Source organism: Pelophylax lessonae (assembly GCF_965119305.1).
Source record: "Pelophylax lessonae genome assembly, chromosome: 3".
In the NCBI taxonomy this organism is placed as follows: domain Eukaryota; kingdom Metazoa; phylum Chordata; class Amphibia; order Anura; family Ranidae; genus Pelophylax; species Pelophylax lessonae.
Genome location: NC_138770.1, coordinates 484691047 through 484713955, shown reverse-complemented (window position 1 = coordinate 484713955; position 22909 = coordinate 484691047). Strand labels below are relative to the sequence as shown.

The following is a 22909-nucleotide window of genomic DNA, read 5'->3' as shown; positions in this document are numbered from 1 at the left end:
CTTTAGTTTGCTTGGAGGCTTTTTTATAGGACACCGTGTGCCAGTCCTGGCGCATGTGGACGGGGGGTGAGGGAGCAGACTTGCCGTGGTGGACCTGGTCCTCTGGGAGGATATTCCAGGTCTTGAGCAGGCGGATGCCATCTTCCAGGGAGGAGATGTAATGCTTGGAGCCATCATGAGTGATCTCAAGTTTGGCCGGGTATTTCCAACGATACACAAGTTGGTGGTTCCGTAGGGCCTTTGTGATAGAGGACAAATTGCGGCGTCTTTGGAGAGTGTATTGGGATAAGTCTGGGAGCATTTGTAAATTGGCGGCTTGGGGGGGAAGATCTGTGCGCTTGCGGAAAGCTGCTAGAAGGTGTTCCTTCACTTGAAAAAAATGTACGCGCAACAGTAGATCACGGGGGGTGTCAGCGGGCAAAAAGGAGGGCTTGGGGACCCTATGGATGCGATCGATCGTGAGATCCGCAGATGAGAGTAATGGGAGGACAGCGAGAAACAAGTCCTTGGCGTAGTGCGGGAGTTGATTAGGCAATATGGATTCAGGGACTCCGTGGATCTTAAGGTTGTTTCTGCGAGACCTGTCTTCCAGGTCCGCAATCTTGGCTTGCATTGTAGAGATGACATCATGGTGAGAGGAATGCGAGTCCACAAGGGAGTTAAAGGAAGAGGTGTATTCCCCCATTTGATCTTCCACCTGATTGACTCTGTCCCCCAGATGTGAAATATCTGCTTTACATTCCCTAATGCAGGAGTGCATGTCCTGTTGGATGGATGAGCGCAGGGTCCGCAGCATGTCCAGCATGAGGGTTACTGACAGAGGCTGGTCTGAGGGGGTGAAATTTAGAAAGGGATCAGGCGAGGGGGCCGCTATGGTGTCCATTGGGAGTGAGTAGGCCTCATGGAGGGGGGGATCGAACCTCGTCCTAGATTTGACCGGGCTCCTAGAGGTGGGGGATGACGGCTCTGAAGAGGGGGAGGAAGATGATGGCACAAAACTTGCCTGTGGTGGTAGGTGCGCCTGCTCCCGACCCAGTCCTTCCACGGATGGATGTTGCAGAGCGGTTAGAGGCGGGTGCGGAGGTCCGGCCGCGGCGCCATCTTGGCGGCTTCCACGCTGCATCGGGGGAAGAAGGTGGATAGCTTCTTGATCTGTGGCGGATCGGCGCGGCGTCTCCGCATAGCCAGGGCCAGCAGGTTGTAGAGGATGTCTGGCGGCTTGTAGCGATGCCGTCAGCGGGACCAGAGAGCTCGATGGTAGTCGATGCAGTCCTGAGTGGAGCGGAGCTCAGGGTCTATGCGGCCATGTTCCTCGGTGGTCGCCACGCCCCCTTGCTAATACATTTTAGAACATGTCTATATAAACACAAATGGATTGGCCCTTTTCATAGATGCAAGATTTTAAACATGATATTCCCTAAAAGAATTTAAACACAATTTTAGGTATAAATACATACATACATTCATACACACTGCAAGCTCTGGTGGTCGACATGTTTGGCTGAGAGTCACCATCATAAGATGGATGTGCAGACAGCAGCTAATTTCTTCACCTGAGATGGAATGAGTGAGCACAAAAATATGGCCTGGTCATGTCTCCAAAGGATTGCATTGGATAAAGAAGCAAAAAAGGCAAGACATGAGTCTGTGTTCACTTGATATGATGTGATAACACTGCGAGTTGCCTGCGTGTTAATGGATGGCATTCACAGCACAGGCATCTCACACTGGCATATGTGAATCCACGGGGGTGTCCATTGCAAGTTAATAACAACCCCAGATCAGATCGCAGTGGGATTTTACAGGTCACACATGAATCGGATGGCACTGCTGTGAACCACTATGAGACTTGAGACAGCAGATCTTCACGCAAAGGAAGTCTCCATGGACCACCGGAGCCAGTCTGCTACCACCAGAATGACCAAAATGCCTTCCACTGCCACCTGGCGAAGAAACCTTGGCAGGAGTATGAGCGGAGGGAAGGCATAAATCAGTAGATACTGGCTCCAAGGAGCCATTGGGGCATCTGTGGCGTCGGCTAGAGGATCCCAAGACCAACAGACACACAGTAGATCAAACACCTCCGGGTGAAGGGACCATTCCCCTTGATCCAGCACTTGAAATCTCAGGTAATCTGCTTGCCAATTTTCCACATTGGGAATGGGGACTGCGGAAAGAGCCGGAACATAGTCTTCCACTAAAACAAGAATTCCGGCCACCTCCTTGGCCGCCAGGACACACTTGGTGCCCCCCTTGATGATTTATGTAAGCCACAGCCGTGGCATTGTCAGACTGTATCCGAACCGAGGACCTGCGTACCTAACTTGTCCAGTGAAACAGGCAAAGGTTGATCGCTCTGAGCTTCAGAATATTTTTTTTTTTTTGGTGTAAATTTTTATTGAAAATAAAAGCATACAATGTAATCGCACAAACGTACAAAACTGTAGTACATGAACAAAGTGCAGGATCAATGTTAATACAGAAAATGCAGGTTAAACATAACTTAGAATGGGGAGTAGGAAGGGTAAGGGGTAGGACGGGGTAAGACAAGGGGAGATATGGATATGGCACTTATACATCATTGACAGGAAACATCTCAGATCAGAGTACGGGTAGAATGTGTACACAATACAATAGCATTAAAGCATTAAATCCTGGTTAGGAGAGGGCCCAAAAGTTCCAGTGTGTATTGAATGCCTGTAGTGTCAGTTGGTTAATTGCAATAGCTTTCTCAAATTGGTAGTTTATCTTTAGTAGGTTGACAACGTCTGATAGATTCGGGGCAACTGGGTTTTTCCACCTGCGTAGGACTACCGTTCTAGCCGCAAGTAGAACATGAGTAATCCATGGTCTGAACGTGACTGGCATGTCATCTATTCCCAGGTTTATTAACGCCAAAGCCGGGGATGGCGTCATCAGACACCCCGTGTGAGAGGACATATAGGAGAATACCTGGTTCCAGAAACTACGCAGTGAAGGACAAGACCATAGCGTGGGCAACAGAGTGCCCACCTGCGCGTAATTCCTCCAGCACAGTTGGGAGTACCTTGGAGAGAAACCTGCCAGGCGGAAGGGAGTGTAGTACCACCTATTTGTTATCTTGAGGGTCATTTCCCAGTGGTTGGCACAGTAGGAGTATTTGTGTATCGAGCTTAACGCTCTCCTCCACTTGGAGATGGGGAAGGCGGTAGCCAGATCTCTATCCCATTTGAACATGTGCATAGTCTTGTGGAATGTCATGTTATCTAGTAAGATATTGTAGTAGTATGAAAGTTTGGGGGGTTTTGGCGTGGGCGTTGTAAGTAGGTCCCATATTTTGCCATCAACTAGTATTTTGTTCAGAGGATTAGACATAAGGAAATGTGTTATTCTAAGTAAATGATAAAAGGAATGATACGGGAGGCCGTATTTGCGAATCAGGTCAGAGACTGGAACAAGAGTGTCACCGCTGTAGAAGGAATTAACGGAGATAATACCCCAGCGTTGTAGTAAATGGATGGGGATGTCAGGTATGTGTGGTTGGAGGGTAGATATTGGCAAAATTGTCTCAGGGAGCACGTCCCTTTCATTGAGTGGAGCAGGAGAGCGACGCCACACCCGCAGGGAAGCCTGCATAGTAGGGGAGAGGGCCGGCAGATTCCAGGCCTTCCATTTGTCGCTTAGAAGTAGAGTTTTAAGGTCCGGTGTGGGTGCAACTTCCCTCTCCAGATCCACCCAAAATGGAGGGTCCGACGTGTGGAACCAATGACGCAGCTGCGCCAGGATAGTGGCCCAATAGTATGATGATATGTCCGGGATGGAGGCACCCCCAAATTGCTTCTTCCGAACTAGGGTTGAGAATGCACAACGTGGGCGTTTGTCCTCCCAAATGTATGACATCAGAGATCTAGACAGTTTGTGAAGGTGTGTCATGGGGAAATGTATGGGAAGTGCCCTAAATAGGTATAGTATTTGGGGCAAAATAAACATTTTATATGCTGCCACCCTGCCGCTCCAAGAGAGCCACAGGGGGCGCTTCCGGGAGATATCTGCATTTATTTTCGTGAGGATCCTTGACATATTAACGGCTAATAGTCGAGTTAGATTGGCAGGGAGATCTATTCCTAGGTAGTGTATGCTGTCCGTGGACCAGGGAATAGGGATAGCCTCCGAGAGGTTCTCCTGAGTCTTTGTGGGGACTCCCATGTTGAGGACCGTGGATTTTGACACATTTAATTTGTAGTAAGAAACCTTACTGTACGCTTGAAGAGTCGCATATGCCTCGGGAAAGGAAATCTGCGGTTGTGTAAGCATTAAAATGATGTCATCCGCAAATAGATTTATTTTGTGATGGTATGATGGGAGATGGAATCCTGTGATTTTAGCGTTGGAACGAATGGTTTCTGCCAGGGGTTCTATGATCAGGTTGAAAATTGATGGCGAGAGGGGGCATCCCTGTCTGGTGCCGTTTGTTATGTGGAATCGTTTGGATAGCGTACCCAATGTATACACCTGCGCTGATGGGGACGAGTATAACGCCGTTATTGCAGACAGTATAGGGCCCTGAAATCCGAATTTTAGTAGCGTGGCTCGCATGTACCCCCAGTGGACCCTATCAAATGCCTTTTCGGCATCCAAAGTGAGTAGCACTGATGGGGTCTTAGACTTGTGGGCGAGATGCATGATCCCTAGTATCCTCCTAGTGGCGTCCGAGGTTTGCCTGCCTGATGTGAACCCCATTTGGTCCCTATGTATAAGGTAGGGTAGTATACCTTGTAGACGTTTGGCCAGAATACGCGCATAAATTTTGGCATCGGAGTTCAATAATGATATGGGGCGAAAATTTGCAGGGGTGGTGGGGTCCTTGCCTGGCTTGGGTAAAGTAACAATATGGGCCCCAAGTATGTCCGGCGGAAGCGCAGATACTGCCATAGCCTTATTGAACACCGCCATTAGGGTGGGACTCGTGAAGGGTGACGTGATTTGATAGAATTCGTTAGAGAATCCATCCGGGCCGGGCGATTTGCCTTTAGGTAGGGTAGAGATATTAGATTGGACTTCGTCCAACGATATCGGGGAGTTCAGTGAGTGTAGTTGGGCTTCAGTGAGTGAAGGTAGGGAGACAGCGTTGAGAAATCTATCAATGTCTGCCGTGGTAGGTTGGTGTTCGGTCGAGTCATTTTGGAGGTTGTATAGAGCACTATAGAAATTAGCGAATTTGTCTGCAATATCTTGTGGGTGCGTGATTTTGGTTTTAGTCAGAGGATGAAATAAGTGGGAAATCCTGGATTTGGCCTGCTTTTTTTTAACTTGGTTGGCTAAAAACTTCCCTGCTTTGTTAGCCTGAAAGTAGTGCTGTTGTTTGAGATATTGGAGGTGTTTGTCGGATTTTTCTATAAGTAGGAGCCGTAGTTCTTGCCGTAGTTTGATCAGGGCAAGTGAGTCAGTGTCATTGGGGCGGGTTTTGTTAGTAGCTTCCAGTCTATGTATATCGTCTGTCAGTGATGCAACCTTGTCTCGCCGCTGTCTCCGAAGCCGCGACTGCTGCTGGATGCACACCCCTCTGATGAAGGCCTTAAGTGCACCCCACAGCACCCACGGGTCGGAGACAGACAGTTCGTTAATTTTAAGAAACTCCTGTATTTTCTTAGTTAGTCTAGTGCGGCACTCATCATTCTGTAACATACGTGAATCACAACGCCATACATGTGTCTGGTAGGATCTAGTAGATTCCTCTATGGTTAGCTCCACCACCGCGTGGTCAGACCAGGTGATGTCTGCAACCGTAGAGGAAGTCGCTTTGTTCAGAAGGTACATATCCACAATAAACATGTCTATCCTGGAGTATGACTGATGTCTCGGAGAGAAGAATGAATAATCCCTCTCCGCGGCATGTTGACACCGCCACACGTCAAATAATTTTTCACAGTGGAGAAAGGCCCCCAGTGACTGTTGTCGGTCCCGGGGAGATGCCGAGGAATCCAACCCGGGGTCGACAACAGCGTTGAAGTCTCCACAGAGCAACACATGACCATACTTAATGTTGTATACTTGCTTAAGAGTTCTCTTCAAGAAGCGGAGTTGGTGTGTATTCGGTGCATATAGTACACAGAGGGTCATCGGCAGTCCGTTGACATCGCACGTTACAATGATGAACCTGCCCTCCGGGTCCAGAACAGTTTTGTGGAGGGTGATCGCCAAAGAGTCCCTGAATGCCAGCAGGACACCCCTCTTCTTTTCCGCACAAGAGGCAAGTAGGATTTTCTGGAAAGTTCCTGTGGGTGCATTGAGGCCTGTTTCCTTCCTGAAAATGCATCTCCTGCACAGCCAATATGTCTGTTTTACGGGATATCGCTTCCTTCCACAGGGAACGCCTCTTCACGGGGTGGTTCAATCCATTAGCATTAATGGAGATCAACTTAATGGTCATGATAATACACAAAAGTCCGTTGCGCTGAGAATCCTGAGCAGTGATCATAACATATGTTCATTAGTAGTGTGCCATCCTTATTGTCCAAACATGTCGTGAAGGAGGGAAAAGGGGACAAGGGTGAAGGGGACAAAAAGCCTAAAAAAAGGACTGTCTCGGCAGTCCGAGAGCGGAACTGTCTGCAAAAAAAGCGGTGAGGGGCCAGATAGATTGACTATCATTGGCCTAGGACAAAATTGTGTGACTTCAGTCGCGAATAGGGCTAGAGTGTGCAGAATTCGACCTGGAGGGCCTCTTGCGGGATGCCACCTGCCACTCGCTGTCCATGGGGCATAGAGGCATAGACAGAGGAGATGGAATCTGGTCCGCTGGAAGTATGTGCCATCTACGAAGTACAGAGAGGCCTTCCTCCAGTGACCTGATAGGTACAGTAGAACCTTCATGTGTGACCAGAAGGGTCGCAGGGTAACGCCATTTGTGTTGCACCTGGTGGTTACGCAAGGCTTTGGTAACCGTGGCTAGATTGCGTCTGGCTTGTAATGTGTGCTTGGACAAGTCAGGTAGTAATTGCACCCCGCCATAAGGTTCTGGTAGCTGGTTAAGTTGTCTAGCTGCTAGCATTATGCGGTCCTTTGCGTGGAAAAAGTGAACCCTCATCAGTACGTCCCTAGGGACTTCCCCTGCCAAAAAGGAGGGCTTGGGTAGTCGGTGAATTCTGTCGATCAGGAGCTCTGATTCCGGCAGAGAAGGGACCAGTAGTTTAAACAAGGTAGTAACATGTTGCAGCAGCTGTGTGGGAGAGACCGATTCCGGAACACCCCGCACCTTAATGTTGTTGCGACGGGATCGGTCCTCTAGGTCAGCAACCTTATTTTTTAGCCAAGCAATTTCATCTGTTTGGGTGTTCGTTCGATCGATAATCAGGTTAATGGAGTCAGCATGTGTGGAGATAGAGTGTTCCACTTGGTCTCTCCTGGAGCCCAGGGAGGAGATCTCAGAGGTGATTTGCTTGGTTTGTAGCTGCATGTCAGCCTGCATAGAAGCTCTTAGGGAAAAGATCATGTTTTTCATAGAAGCTTCTGAGATCGGGTTCCCTCCAGAGGAGCATGTAGAGAATGGATCCACAGGCAGAGGATTAGAGGCTGCAGCTGCAAGTGAGGGGTAAGTAATGTCCATACCTGGTTCCATTGCTAGGGGAGGAGGAGAGTCCCTGCGCTGCTTAGTCTTTGCTGGACTCCTGGAGGACGGTGAAGGCGGGGATGGTGAGCCCAAAGATTGCCCGCTGTCCGGGTTGCCAACGATGCGGCGCTGCGGCGGGGTGGACGGGAGATGGGGCAGTTTGTTCATCGGAGCCGGTCCTCGCTGCCCGCCTCTCGGATACCCGCCGCCATTTTGGCAGAGTCCGGGCGCCTGCGAGATGAAGAATCCCGTCAGTTTACTTGACTGACCGGCATCCTTCTTCCTTCGGGTCATCGCTGCTGTGCTCGGGTGGATCACAGAGCTGGTCCGGCGTTACTGGAGGATGTGGAAGCCCTTGTGTCGGTGATTGTCCCGGGTGGCCGTGCGGAGCTAGCCTAGTATGCGGCCATCTTCCGCGCTGGCAGCCACGCCCCCTGAGCTTCAGAATATTGATCCGCAAAGAAGACTCTTCTGTCACCCAAGTCCCCTGGGCACAGAGCTTCCCCAGCACTCCACCCAAGCCTGACAGGCTGGCGTTCGTGGTGACCATCGTCCAAAACAGCGACAGGAAGGATTTACCCTGACACAAAGCCAGTGACTGGATCCACCAGGATGGAGCCGTCTTCGCGAGATGACAAACAAATCTTCTGGTCCAATGACTGAGGATCCCTGTTCCATTTTGCCAGAATCTCTTTCTACAGAGGCCTCAAGAGAGAATGAGCAAATCGGACCACTTCGAAGGTTGATACCATCAGGCCCAGGACCGTCATGCAATCCCGCAAGGATGGCTGATCAGTTTCCATCAGCAACCTGATCGCCCTTTTCAACTTCTGTAGCTTTTCCAAGGGGAGAAAAATCCTCGCCAGTGCAGAGTCGAGAGTCAGCCCCAGATAAGTGACCCGTACGGCTGGCGACAGAGCAGATTTCCTGAAATTGATCGTCCACCCAAATTCCTTAAGTGTTTGATCTGCAATTGAGATGTTGCCCAACAGATCCGAAAGGGTCTGCTCGCAACAGGGGATTGTCCAGATATCCCAAAATTGAAATTCCTCTCTGACGTTAACCAGGCCAGTACCGGGGCAAGGACCTTGGTAAAAACTCTGGGAGCGGAGGCGAGACCAAAGGGTAACACCACAAACTGAAAGTGCTCCTCTGCCACCGCAAAGCGGAGGGATCACTGATGTCCCTTGAAAGTGGGGATGTGCAGATACACATCCTTGATATCGACAGAGGCCAGAAAATCCCCCTGATTCAAGGACGACACCACCAACCGAATGGACTCCATTCAAAACTTCTGCACCCACACAAAGCGGTTCAGAGCCTTAAGATCCAGGATTGGATGCACCTTGTCCTCCTTTCAGGGCAACATGAACAGGTTTCAATAGAAACCTTGAGAGTGTTCCTGCGGGGAAACCGGCACAATCACTCCTTGAGCCAGGAGATCCTGCACAGCCTTCCAGAGATCTTTCAAACGCTCTGGAGACAGGTGAAGATTTGATTGAAAAAACCTGTCCCCCGGCCGGGACCAAAATTCAATCATGTACCCGGAACAACTCAGTTTGCAAACCCATTTGTCTTGAACGAGGGAAGACCAGGGTTCCTGAAAGAAGCGCAGACCCCCCACCCCCACCCCAGAAACTTTCTGGTCTATTAGTGGTTGCCCACTATAGTCTCATTTAGGGGGTTTTTCTCCTTTCTTGTCTATTAGTGGTTGCCCGCTATAGTCCCATTTAGGGGGTTTTTCTCCTTTGTCTATTGTTCAATATAGGGACGAGGGCCACCTAACTCATAGACTCTTATACAGACCCCACTAACCCAATACTGCCCACCCCAGAAACGGGTGAGGGCGCCCCTTCATGCTGAAGAGGACTTGTTCGCGGAACCAGGCTGACTGGCCTTGGGCTTGCACCAGTGCTTCTTAGTCCCTCCAGAAGCTCTGAACAGGTTACCTATTTCTTGCACCCCAAAGGCACAAAAAAAAACGCCTATGAGTGGTAAAGAAAGGTCTCTGCTTAGCACGGGTGTTTTACCTTTGGAGGATTGAGGAAGAAAAGTACTCTTCCCACCAGTCAGACCCTTGATCAACTCATTCAGTGAGTCACCAAACAATCCCTCTCCCACAAAAGGGAAATCTGTCAGGGGTTTCTTGGAAGTCTGGTCAGCCGACCAGCTCTTCAGCGAAACCATGCACAGGAAGGCAATCCCCTCAGCCGAAACTCTGGCCACCAAGGGAACTGCATCCAGGGACGCATCACACAGGAACACCAGGGCCTGAGCCATCTGGTCCAAAAGATCCATCAGCTCCGTGGGAACTATGTCAGGGTCCAAGTTTCCTTTCAGGACCTTAATCCATTCCATAACCGTCTGTGTTACCAAAACAGACACAAAAAAACAGTTTGCCCCATTAGTGACGAATATGAAGAGGCGGCGACTGTCGGAGGACGTAAGAGAAAAACAGTTTTAGAATAGAACCTGCCAATACATGAAGATGGCAGGAAAAGGATTCCACCCGCCTGTCCACCAGATCCGTAAATACTGTGGAATCCTCCACAGGCACAATAGTAAAATCCACAGGCAAAAATAGATTTGTTCAACCTGGAGACCACATAGTCCACCTTAGGCGGTACCGTCCAATGGTTGGAAACCGTCTCAGCAAAAGGATACAAGTGTTTAAAGCGCTTAGGTACTACTAGCATGTGCTTGATGCGCCACCATTGATCATTAATATTGCGAAAAAGTCTCGGGACAAGGGAAAACCTTGCTTGACTTTTGGGTCTTACGGGAGCCAAAAGCCACCCGTGTCCCTGCCGACGTTGGCTCGTGTTCAATTTTAACGTTCCCTTAACTGAAACAATCAGGGCATCCACCAAAGTGCGTTCCCATGCTGCAGCTGAAGAAGACAGGTCATCTTCACTATCCGATTGCGAGGACAGCGACACCTTAGGTAGGGGGGCGGGGCGGAAGGTTCGCTCTCTTGCCTCGAGGACAGCATGCAGAGTGGATGGAGAAGAGGAGCTTTTGCAGTGTACAGAGGAGAGAGAGGCCACAACCTACTGGAAGACACATTGGAGAGGTGGCAGATGTCACGGAGAGGTGACAGGCTGAGAGCAGAGACACCAGAGAGAGAGAGGCGGTGGGAGTTAAAGCGGAGTAACCGGCCTGATGTGGAGGACTACTGAAAGAAAGCATCGGAGGATTGGGTGAGAAATAACCAATTACAGTAGACACAGTAGCTCACGGGTACCGAGCACAGGCCTGTGACGCAGTAAAGATACAGAAGGAACCCTAATGCATTAAGATCGGTTACACAGTTAGTCAGGAGTATTCTGTCCAGTTCTGGTCGCCAGTCCTCAGGAGGGATGTGTGGGAGCTGGAGAGAGTCCAGAGAAGGGCAACTAAACTGATTAGGGGATTGGAAGACTTTAATTATGAGGAGTGTCTGCAATCACTTGATTTATTCTCCCTGGAGAAGAGACGCCTGAGGGGGGACATGATAGCAATTTATAAATATCTCAATGGGGATCTCAGCTTAGAAAAAAAGCTATTCAGTCGAAGGAATTGCATGAGGACTCGAGGGCATACAATGCGATTAGAGGAGAAGCGTTTTAACCTCAGGCAACGTGGGGGGTTCTTTACTGTTAGGGCTACAAGATTGTGGAATTCTCTACCACAAGAGGTGGTTTCTGCGGGAAGTATGGTGGCTTTCAAAAGACTCTTAGACGTACATCTCAAGGATCAGAACATTCAGGGCTATGTGAGATGATTACAGCCACACACACCTACACAGGTTGAACTGGATGAACTATTGTCTTTATTCAACCTCACCTACTATGTAACTATGTAAGGTTAAAAAAAGACACAAGTCCATCCGGTTCAAAAAAAAAAAAGAAATAAACAGTATTGAAAACCCAACCATACAATCCCATATACACAATCCTATACCCGCTGTTGATCCAGAGGTAGGTGAAAATAAACCCCAGCAATTTGCTACAGCAGAGGAAAAAATATCCTTCCTGATCCCCCAAGAGGCAATCAGGTATTCCCTGGATCGACTTTACCTAAAAAAATTTTTTAGTACCCAATTATATTATGTACACCTAGGAAAGAATCCAGCACTTTATTTTTTTAAAGCAATCTAGTGAGCTAGCCTGAACCACCTCTGGAAAGAGTCTATTCCACATTTTTACAGCTCTTACGGTGAAGAAACCTTATTTCCGTATTTGGAGACAAAATCTGTTTTCCTCTAGACATAAAGAGTGCCCCCTTGTACTGTGTTGACCTTAAAGTGAACAACTCAACACCAAGTTCACTATATATGCATTTATACATGTTGATCATATCCCCCCTTAATGTCCTCTTCTCAAGAGAGAATAAATTCAGTTCCTCTAATCTTTTCTCCTAGCTGAGGTCCTCCATGCCTCTTATCAGTTTGGTTGCCCTTCTCTGCACTTTCTCCAGTTCACCAATATCCTTTTTAAGAACTGGTGCCCAAAACTGAACTGCATATTCCAGATGAGGTCTTACTAATGATTTGTACAGGGGCAAAATGATATCACTCTCTCTCTGGAGTCCATGCCTCCGTTAATATAAGAAAGAACTTTGCTTGCTTTGGAAACAGCAGCTTGGCATTGCATGCTATTATTAAGCTTATGATCTACCAGAACACCCAGATCCTTCTCTGCTATGGATTCCCCCAGTTCTACTCCACCTAGTATGTATGATGCATGCATATTCTTAGCCCCCAAGTGCATAACTTTACATTTATCAACATTAAACCTCATTTGCCACATAGTTGCCCAATGAAACGGTGCACTGAGGTCAGCTTGTAAGTTGGAGACATCCTGCAAAGAAGTTATTCCACTGCAAAGCTTGGTGTCATCTGCAAAGACTGAAATGGAACTTTTAATCCCAGACCCTATATAATTTATAAAGATATTAAAAAGTAAGGGTCCCAACACTGAACCTTGGGGTACACCACTGATAACTTTAGACCATTCAGAGTAAGAATCATTAACCACACTTTCTGAATTCTATCTTTTAGCCAATTTTCTATCCAATTACAAACCAATCTTTCCAAGCCAGTAGACTTTACCTTACACATTAGCCGTGTGTGGGGAACTGTGTCAAATGCTTTTGCAAAATCCAAGTATACCAAGTCCACAACCACCCCTCTGCCCAAGGTTTTACTTACCTCCTCATAAAAATAAATCAGGTTTGTTTGACAACTTCTGTCTCTCATGCTGTCTGTTGCTTAAAATATTTTTTTCCAGCAAGAACTCATCTATGTGGTCTTTTATTAAACTCTCCAATATCTTCCCGACTATAGAAGTTAAACTAACAGGTCTATAGTTACTTGGCAAAGACTTTGATCCCTTTTTAAATATAGGCACCACATTGGCCCTACACCAATCCAGTGGTACTATTCCAGTCCTTAATGAGTCCCTAAAAATTACAAACAAAGGCTTAGAAATTACAGCGCTCAATTCTTTTAGGATGCGTGGGTGGATGCCATCTGGTCCAGGCGCTTTATCCACCCTTATTTTGTCTAAATATTTCTGGACCATATCACTTTTGAGCCATTGTGTATCATTTGGGGCTGTGTCAATACCGTCCTCATTATGGTCATGAGCTCCCCCATGCTCCTTTGTACAGTGGGGATCAAAAGTTTGGGCACCCCAGGTAAAAATTTGTATTAATGTGCATTAATGTGCATAAAGAAGCCAAGGAAAGATGGAAAAATCTCCAAAAGGCATCAAATTACGCATTAGACATTCTTATAATATGTCAACAACAGTTAGATTTTATTTCCATCATTGACACTTTCAAAATTACAGAAAACAATGCTGGTTATCATTAACATCCAAGAAGCTTTAAAATTAGTCCTGTTGGGTGCAGATAATAAATAAATACATAGATAGAATAAGTAGGCCTGTTGGGTGTTGGGTGATTAACTGCATCAATCAGGGTGGCCTAAGTGGAACCAATTTCCTTAAGACAGTGACAGAGGGCAGTCAAGTGGTCTTATACCCCTGTCATTCACTTGTAAGAACCATTCACGTAAACATCTACTCTTTTTTTTTTTTTTTCTTTTTCAGGAGACACAAAAAAATAAAAACCTAAAAAAAAATGATCAGCAAGGAGCTCTGGGAAGAAAGCTGATCTTGGCACTAGGTAACCCCCCCCAGGGGCCAGAATAATAATAAAAAAACTGCACGTCCCAATCTTGCCTGACCCCCTACTGGCTCTCTTGAATGTAAAACCGGATAATGTGTCCAAATTCCGCCACAAACTGTTCCTACAGGTCACAACAGCAGCTAAACAAACCATTGCGAAAGCGTGGAAATCCCCACACCTTCCTGTGACTGAAGTGAAACACTGAATCACCAACGCTATGATTCACGCCAAAATCGATGCTGTTCTGACGGATGGAGTCGAGCAATATGATAGAATCTGGCAACCTTGGGTTGACAATTTTCTTCCCCCCCCAATTTTGATAGCTCCCTATTGCTGCCCTGAACCATACCTGGGGACCCAACACATCCACTCTTTATGTACTGCCCCCCCTGGCGATCCTTCCCCTTCCCCCCCCCCTTTTCCCCTCTTCCCTTTTATTCTTGTCCCCTCTTGTTACCCCCTTCTCCCTGTTTCTCCCCCCCCCCCCGCCTTACTTCCCTTTGCATACATCTGTTGTAGCACCTACAACGTCTGAGTTTGGTTCTACCGTGTCGTTTTAACTACAGTTTACTGGTTACCTGTTCGATTTATTCACTCATTTTGGCTGCCTGTAGCCCATGTTTATCCTATTTGATTGATACCCGTGAGGTTCCTCTCATCCCCCAGCCTATTCCTACATGGTATGGTAGACTTGGGTACTGTTCCCTTTTAGAATAACAATTGGTTGGTTTCGCCTCCCCACCTGGGCACAGTGTGCTCCCTTTATGGGGTGCCGATGGGTTGGCGATGCCAATCACTACTCTCTAGTGACCGCATATTTTGCCGCCCCTTGTCTTCTAACCCTCACAATTTGCTGTAGTTACAGTTATTGGTCATGCTTTGTTACCGAGCTTTGTTTACACTACTTTGCATTATTCTGTGTGTCACACATTGTTACTTACTTGCATTATTCAACAAAATACTTGAAACAGAAAAAAAAAAAAAAAAAAACTGCAATCTAAACCAGGAACCTAAGCACCTAAGCTGTACTCAAGCCAGAGCAGGCCTGTTCACAAAGAAGTATGCTGCAGCACACGCAATTTTATGCATTGAGGAAGGCTGCATTAGTTAACACAAAAAATAGATGCAATGCGGAGCTGGCTGTAATTCAGCGGGAACAGCTATCACCTAATTGCCTGTTCACAACACAGTACACTGTGACAACATGGCTGTGTGCACTGCATTGTGTGTTGCCTTATGCAATTAGGCAACACACAAAAAAATGGATACCATTTACAATTTACTGCAGCACAGTACAATGCACAGGACACCATGCATAAGGCTGAGTGCAGGACATTGGGGTGCAATTCACATATAATGACACCACAGCAAACCAATGCAAGTAACATGAATTACATCAACAATCTGGTGCAAACAGGCCTTTATGCAAACACAAAGGCATTTTTCTCATCTGTACCTCATTAGAAAATTGACTCTACTGCCTTCTTTCTGTCCTTACACAAATCTTTTAACTTTCAGAGACGTCAAAGAGATGCAAAGAAACATTGGTAAAGATGGAGGAAAATGCACAGGCAAATCATAATTTATAATTTTCCTTAGTAGTTAATGTTTTCCACATAACAATCTTGTTTATTTGATCGGTCTGCAGATTTAAAAAAAATCAGAAATGGATCTGGAGTTTTAACAGAAAACATACAGCACCAGACTTACATCATCGTCCACATTTCCTGACAGAGCTCTCTTCTCCTTTCTTTCCTGTTCCATATAGGGAATAAGGTACCCCACAGACTTTTTCATAACCCGAGCAGACTTGATTACCTAAACCCAAATGCAAAAACAATTAAATTACCTGCAGTTCAATGAAGATAGAATAATTATGGATGGCCACAACTAAATATATAAAATAGCACTCAGCAACTAAAAAGAAAGCAAACATTTACTCTATTTAGTGAATCATCCTGTTGCTGGATACTCAGCTGCAACATATACAAACACACCACAGTGCATTGGTCTCATGAAGTATGTAGTCAACATAAAAAATATTTTAGTCTTACCTTTAAAACCCTTTTCTTGGAACACATTATGGACACAAGATAGCATTCTGAAATATTGGGCCACACTGTACCCTTCAAGAGACACGGGCAAAGCAAAACTGTTTTGGCAGCCCAGTATAACCTCTCATAGCAGTGATATGAGTGGATCAATAGAATAAAAGGGGGAACCTTTGAAAAACCCATTCTGAAGCTCTGCTTAAAGCGTTAGTAAAGCCCACTTCGTGATTTGTACCTACATGTACGCCTATAAAAAGGCTTAACTGTAGGTAAAATTAATATCTCCTAAACTTGCACCCTGTATTTACCCCACATACGTAACCGGCGCATGCACTTTGAAGGTCCGGCATACCTTGCCAGAACTTCAGAGCTTCGTGTCAAAACCGAGGGCTCTCACCTGCATGCATGGAGGTGATGTCATCGCAGCTTGAGCCAATCACACAGCCTTAGGGGGAGCGTTGTTTGCCAAAGACCAAGATGGCGGCTTAGCTCCGGCATTACTGTGGGGAAAAAGAACATAATAGCTCTCCATGAACCAGTACATACATGCTGCACCAGCAAACTGCACCCCCAAGCCCTCTTGACCATGACTCGGAAGCACAAATAAGATAGAAAGCTGCAGAAGGGAACAGCTTTCTTCATACAGCAGCCGCATGGAGACCGGAAATATGGTGTCAGCTCCTATTCCTAACCAGCCACCCGCTCTCCGGCACAATTCTTACAGAACAGCTCCCCAACAGGCTGCAGCAGCAAATCCACACATCGCCAATCCTGTAAATCCACACCACTGTCTGGAAGCTCAGAAAAGGCCAGGTTTCGGATAGATGGAACAGGCAGGAGGCATGAGGTAAGCCCTAATGGAGACTAAGGAGAGGACACAATCACACAGCACACAAACCTGGAAGAAAGACCAGGAGAAGATGTCTGCCCTCTCAGTGTGCCTCTGGTGGGCTTTGTTCTAAGGTTTGTTTTTGTTTGTGACCAACTACGGTTTGCAACAACTTTAACAAATCCTTTACTGCACTCTTTCACACAAAATGTATATTAGTTGTCCATATTGTTATAGTGAGATGCTGGAAAACTCCTAATCCAAGCTTTGAGGCAGTTTCCTAATCTCTAGGAACCCTTCTTTTCCCTACTTTTTTTTTTTTTTTTTAGAATTATTTTTATTGGGTTTTTAAACAAGCATTACAATGAACACAACAAAATAAGAGCATAATGATCACAAAGAAATTCATGGTGCAATGGAACAAAATGGTATAAGATCAAGAATAAATGCAAACCATTCTAAGATCTAAAGATCTAGATTGTTACGTAAATAACAATAACAATTGAAAATTAATCCGACAGGGTAGGAAAGGAAGATTTATACAGGTCCGGGCGCAGCCGCCTCACCCCAAGACGCCCAAATAGGAGCAATCTACACCCCGTGAGGAGCCGCCACACCCGGCCATCACCCACTATGCCTGACGCTGTAAGGTGCACTTTATAAAATATTCTTAATGGGTATTCGAAAAAGACATTACTAAAAGTATACCCGCATATGTAAACTGAATCACGTAAATCAATAAAAGAATACATCAATGCTGCTGAACGTAACAGAATGCTGCAATCGAACATAGCAAGAATTTGGTAAACTATAAATGTCCCTTGCAATTGCATACCAAGTAATGAGTAAGCTTGGTTTAAGACAAGAAAGAAAATAAAGTTTGATCGCCTAGAGAGTAAGTAAAAGATTTAGTAAAATAAGATTCAGAAAAAGACTATAAAGGTACCTTGCCAAAGGGAGCTCTCCTTGAGTTAGATTGCGCTGTCAAATTTAGTATATAAACACCAAGGTTGCCAGTGGCGTTTTATTTTAGAAGTAGAGCCATCCTTAAAAGCTATAATTTGTTCATATGAGTGTATCTCTCTGAGTAGTCGAGTCACTTCAATTATTTCAGGGGTTTGGTCAGACTTCCATTTTCTACCCAGAATTGCTCTGGCTGCGTAGAGAATTTGCATCACATCTGTGGGTTGAGGGGTGCCTGCGTCCAACTTGAGATTATAAAGGGAGCTATAATAATCTGCAAATGTGTCCGAGATCTCTTGGGGGTGTGTTAGTTTGGCTCCAGTGTGTGGGTGAGTGATGAAATCGATCTTGGCTTTAACCCTCCTCGCTTTGAGCCTGGAGGCTAAAAATTTGCCCGCCTTATTATGGGCTGAATAATATTGCATGCGTAAGCGTGCTAACATATTTTTTCAGTCAAAAGCCTAAGTAGGTCAGTGCGGAGGGAGCACAGTTTAGAGGCATTTGATTGGGTGGGGGCAGTTTTGTTTATTTTATCTAAAGAGTGAATTTCTTTGATAAGGGAGTTCAGTTTGCCTTAAAATTTCTTTTTTAATCTGGAACCCAATTGGATGAGAACGTCTCTGGGGAAGGCTTTATGTGTGGTCCACAATAAGGAAGGGTTGATTCCAGGGGTGTCTTTAGTACAAAATTCCTGTATTTGAGAACGTAGGAACTTGAGGGAGTCAGGATCTGAGAGAATGGAATTATTGCAGCGCCATATAAAAGCAGAAGGGGAGGCAGGGCTTATGGATATGGACATATGGATGGCAGCATGGTCTGACCAAGTAATGGTGGAAATGGAGGTGTGGATAACATGTGGTAGCAGTTGTGTGTCAACCAGGAACATATCTATTCTTTTTTTTTTTTTTTTTTTTTTTTTTGTTTTCACACTTAAAGAGTTCATCTTTTTTATACTTTTTTATCCAGTATTCTTGTATTCTAAATATTTCATACAGTATGTGTTTCTCATTTCTCTTGTGTCATATTGCATACAATGTGGACTTTGTAATTTCACATTTGTTACTCATAATTTTCTTCAATAAACTTGTTGGAAAAAAAAAAAAATAATGACTCACATTATTTTTTTTTTTTTTTGTTGTTTTTTTTTTTTTTTAAGTCTTTTTTGTCTATACATTTTTTTCTTTCTTCACAGTTTTCTTTTTTTTTTTTGCAAATAGTTTTTATTCAAGTTTTTTAAGACATAACAGAAAAAGAAAGTACAATAAAATAAAGTAAAGTCAGTTCTCAACATTGTGACTATGAGCAGTAACATCCGCTATGAATACATATAACAGGTTATCAATTCAATCAAGTAACGCAAGTAAAGCAGGCAAATATGTCACATCCAACAGGAATACAGCATTAAGTCAGGGAAGCTTCATGGCCCAAAAGTCCCAGTATGTATTAAATAATTGCAATTGTAGCTTATTTATTGCCAGAGCTCTTTCAAATTGGTGGTTAACTTTAAGTAACTGAACTACATCCGTCAGGTTTGGGGCTTCCTTGGTTTTCCATCTGCGGAGCACAGATGTGCGAGCCGCCAGCAACACATGTGTAACCCAGGGCCTATATTGGACCGGTATGTCATTAATCCCTAAGTGTAGTAAGGCTAGTGCTGGAGTCGGTTTCAGTATGCATCCAGTGTGAGAGGACATATATCTAAATATTTGGTGCCAGTAACTCGTCAAGGAGGGACAGGACCACAAAACATGAAGTAACGTCCCTACTTGAGAGCATTCCCTCCAGCAAAGTTGAGAGTAGGATTGAGAAAAGCCCGCCAGGCGGTAAGGTGTATAATACCACCTATTCGTTATTTTTTGGGACATCTCCCAATGATTTACGCAGTGAGAGTATTTGTATATAGTTGTAAGGGCTGATTTCCACTGAGAAATAGAGAAGGTAGTACCGAGTTCCGTATCCCATCGGAAAATATGAGTGGTCTTGTAGAACACAGAGTTATCCAACAGAACATCATAATAGTGTGATAGTTTGGGGGTTTTATTCAGTGTGCTTGTGAGAAGGTCCCATATCCTGCCATCGATCAGGATCAACTGCAGGGGATGGTCCCGCAGAAAGTGATGTATGCGCAATAGGTGATAGTGCATATATTGAGGTAGGTTGTATTTCTGAATGAGATCCGTAATCGGGGTGAGGGATCCGCCGGTATAGAGTGAGTTAACGGTGGAGATATTCCACCGAATCATCAGATGCGTGGGAAGATCAGGTATATATTGGGCAAGAATATCTATTGGTAGTGTGCACGAGTTAGATATATCCCGTACAACCGGAGACACCGGGGACAGACACCATACCCTCAATGTTGCCTGCATTGTGGGCGGCAAGTCTGCTAGCCTCCATTCCTTCCACCTGTCGCTCAGGAGGAAGGTTCTCAGATCCCTCAGCGGTGACACATCCCGCTCAAGTTCCACCCACATAGGCGGTTCAGATGTCGTGAGCCATTGTCTCAATTGGGCCAAAATCGTAGCTCTATAGTAGGTAGCTATATCAGGGACAGATGCTCCCCCAAATTGCTTTTTCTTAACTAAAATTGACGCGGCGCATCTGGGGCGCTTACCTCCCCAGATGTAAGTCGACATCAGCTTAGTCAGCTTGAGAAGATAGGTCGCCGGAAAGTGAATGGGAAGTGCTCTGAAAAGGTATAATATTTGGGGCAAAATAAACATTTTGTAGGCCGCTACTCTCCCACTCCAGGAGAAGTGGGGGATATGCATACGGGAAATGTCCACGTTGATCTTGTTCACTAGTCTGCTGACATTTACAGGTAGCAGTCTAAGGGGGTTAGCCGGCAGATCAATACCTAAATAATGGATGCTGTCCGAAGACCATGGGATAGGAATGGAGGCTTGCAGTTTAGATTGGAGCGCATCAGAGACCCCTAAATTGAGGACTGTGGACTTAGAGGCATTAAGTTTATAGAACGATACTCTGCTATAAGAAAGGAGTGTAGTGTAGGCCGCTGGAAGTGAGACTTCTGGATGGGTGAGCATCATGATAATATCATCTGCAAACAAATTAATCTTATGATGGTATGAATGCAGCTTAAAACCCGTGATGAGTGGGTTGGATCGAATTGTTTCTGCCAACGGCTCTATAATCAAGTTAAAGATTGTGGGAGATAAGGGGCAGCCCTGCCTTGTGCCGTTTGTGATGTTGAAGTTTTTAGATAGCGTACCCGAGGTGTATACTCGTGCCGTTGGTGTAGAATAGAGGGCCATGATGGCAGAGAGAATGGGCCCTGAAAAACCGAATTTTTGGAGTGTAGCCCGCATGTAACCCCAATGAACCCTGTCAAAAGCCTTTTCGGCATCTAGGGTTAGTAGTACAGAGGAGAGTTTGGAGGAGTGTGCTTGATGCAGGATGCCCAAGATTCTCCTTGTTGCATCAGAGGTCTGCCTACCTGGTGTGAAACCCATCTGATCTCTATGTATAAGCGTGGGGAGAATAGCTTGAATGCGCTTTGACAGGATACGGGCGTATATTTTTGCATCAGAGTTTAAAAGGGAAATGGGGCGAAAATTTGCCGGTGTGGTGGGATCTTTACCTGGCTTGGGCAACGTGACAATATGGGCATTTAGGATATCTGAGGGCAATGAGGAAACTGCCATTGCTTTATTATAGACTTCCGCCATAGTAGGGCTTAAGTGTTGGCTGAAGAGCTGGTAAAATTATTTGGAAAACCTGTCCGGACCAGGAGATTTACCCTTTGGCAACGATGCGATACTGGAGCGCACCTCCGTAAGCGTGATCGGGGAGTTAAGGGCGAGCAGTTGGTTGTCTGAGAGGGAGGGTAGGGACACTGCGTTGAGGAATCGGTTAATATCCTCCGTCGACGGTTGGTGTTCAGACGGGTTATCCCCAAGATTGTACAAAGCGCCGTAATCAGCAAATGCATCCGCTATGTCTTGCGGATGAGTAAGTTTAGACGCAGGTGAGGGGTGAAGGAGGAAGGGGATTCTGGATTTAGCCTGTTTGCGCTTTACCTGTGATGCCAAGAGCTTGCCAGCCTTATTGGCTTGGCAATAGTATTTTTGTTTAAGATACTGAAATTGTCTGTTGGATTGTTCCAGAAGGAGAAGGCGTAATTCCTGTCTCAATGCCAGAAGTTCCCGGGATACGGAATCAGTAGGGTTTGTTTTATTGCCAGCGTCCAAGACATGTATTTTGTGCGTCAGAGTGGAGACCTGATCCCTCCGCTGCCTCCTGAGCCGTGCCTGCTGCTGGATGCACACCCCTCGTATGAAGGCCTTTTGTGCACCCCACAACATCCACGGGTCAGAGACAGAGGTACTATTAAAATGTAGGAAGTCTTGCAATTGCTTGGATATGTGGGCTCTACATTTCTCACTCTGTAACACATTAATATCACATCTCCAGATATAAGCATTGTTGCATTTAGCTGTGTCCTCTATGGTCAACTCCACCGCCGCATGGTCCGACCATGTAATGTCGTTGACCGTAGAGGAGGAAGCCTTACCTAATAAAAACATGTCAACAAAAAACATATCTATGCGTGAATAGGTGTGATGCCTGGGAGAAAAAAAAGAATAGTCCCGCTCCATGGCGTGGTGGCAACGCCACACATCAAACAACTTCTCCCCATGCAACACATGCCCCAAAGACTGTTGTCGGCCCCGGGGGGATGCCGAGGAGTCCAACCCGGGGTCGACCACAGCATTAAAATCTCCACATACCAGCAGATGGCCGTATTGGAGTGCTGAAACCTTCTTGAGGATTCTCCGCAAAAAACGAACCTGGTGGGAGTTCGGAGCGTATACGGTCACCAAAGTGATCGGAAGGTCATTGAGATCACACGTCACTATAATGTACCTGCCGTCCGGGTCCAGTACCGATTTGTGTATACGCACTGTGAGGGAGTCCCGAAAGGCTAGCATTACCCCTCTCGTCTTTTCAGTGCCGGAGGCCAGAAGCACCTGTGGATAGTTCTTGTGTCCATGGTACGGCACCTTGTTGGCTTGAAAGTGGGTCTCCTGAACTGCCAGCACATCAGCTCTATGAAGCAACGCCTCCTTCCACAGAGAACGCCTTTTAGCCGGATGATTCAGACCGTTAGCGTTAATGGTCAAGAGTTTGATGGTCATGTTTCAGGCAAGGGGGCGATCAAGGCAGAACAGATGTCACACATAAGCAACGTAGATATCGCAAAGTAAGTGTTGAGAAACCAGTAAGCGGGAGCAAAAAAAGGAACTATAAAGGAACACAAAAAGGAACATAAAAAAAGAGCTG

The 22909-nt window shown here is 46.0% G+C and overlaps 1 protein-coding gene across 1 annotated transcript in view; it reads right to left on the bottom strand.

The window, feature by feature from the left end:
* Positions 1 to 22909, bottom strand: part of MTR (5-methyltetrahydrofolate-homocysteine methyltransferase) — a 1642758-nt gene that overhangs the window by 487496 nt on the left and 1132353 nt on the right. Inside the window, exon 21 of the mRNA XM_082249226.1 lies at positions 15473 to 15580. Within this exon, the coding sequence (XP_082105352.1) occupies positions 15473 to 15580 (108 nt within the window). The remainder of the gene's footprint in view (positions 1 to 15472; positions 15581 to 22909) is intronic.